This window comes from Eimeria mitis, genomic scaffold (assembly GCF_000499745.2).
Source record: "Eimeria mitis Houghton genomic scaffold, Emh_scaff1428, whole genome shotgun sequence".
Taxonomy (NCBI): domain Eukaryota; phylum Apicomplexa; class Conoidasida; order Eucoccidiorida; family Eimeriidae; genus Eimeria; species Eimeria mitis.
In genome coordinates this window covers 12,485-12,716 of record NW_013569186.1, presented here as the reverse complement: position 1 = coordinate 12,716, position 232 = coordinate 12,485, and the positions used below count along the sequence as shown (strand labels likewise).

At 62.5% G+C, this 232-nt stretch overlaps 1 protein-coding gene across 1 annotated transcript in view; it reads left to right on the top strand.

Moving 5' to 3' along the window:
* Positions 1–150: 150 nt before the first annotated feature.
* EMH_0036820 (uncharacterized protein) overlaps positions 151–232 on the top strand; it is a gene marked incomplete at both ends in the record, with an annotated part of 4,926 nt that continues 4,844 nt past the window's right edge. The window contains one exon of the mRNA XM_013495125.1: positions 151–232. Coding sequence (XP_013350579.1) covers positions 151–232 — 82 coding nt within the window.

Genomic DNA, 232 nt, shown 5'->3' with positions numbered 1-232 from the left:
CTGTACAGATTAGACCCATTTGAATCGACGCAGCAGCAGCAACCGCAGCAGCCACTGCAGCAGCAACCGCTGCAGCCACTGCAGCAGCAGCTGGAGCAACCGCTGCAGCAGCAGCTGGAGCAGCCACTGCAGCAGCCACTGCAGCAGCCAATGCAGCAGCAACTGCAGCAGCAGGTGCAGCAGCCAGTGCAGCGGCCAATGCAGCAGCAACTGGAGGAGCAGCTGGAGCAGC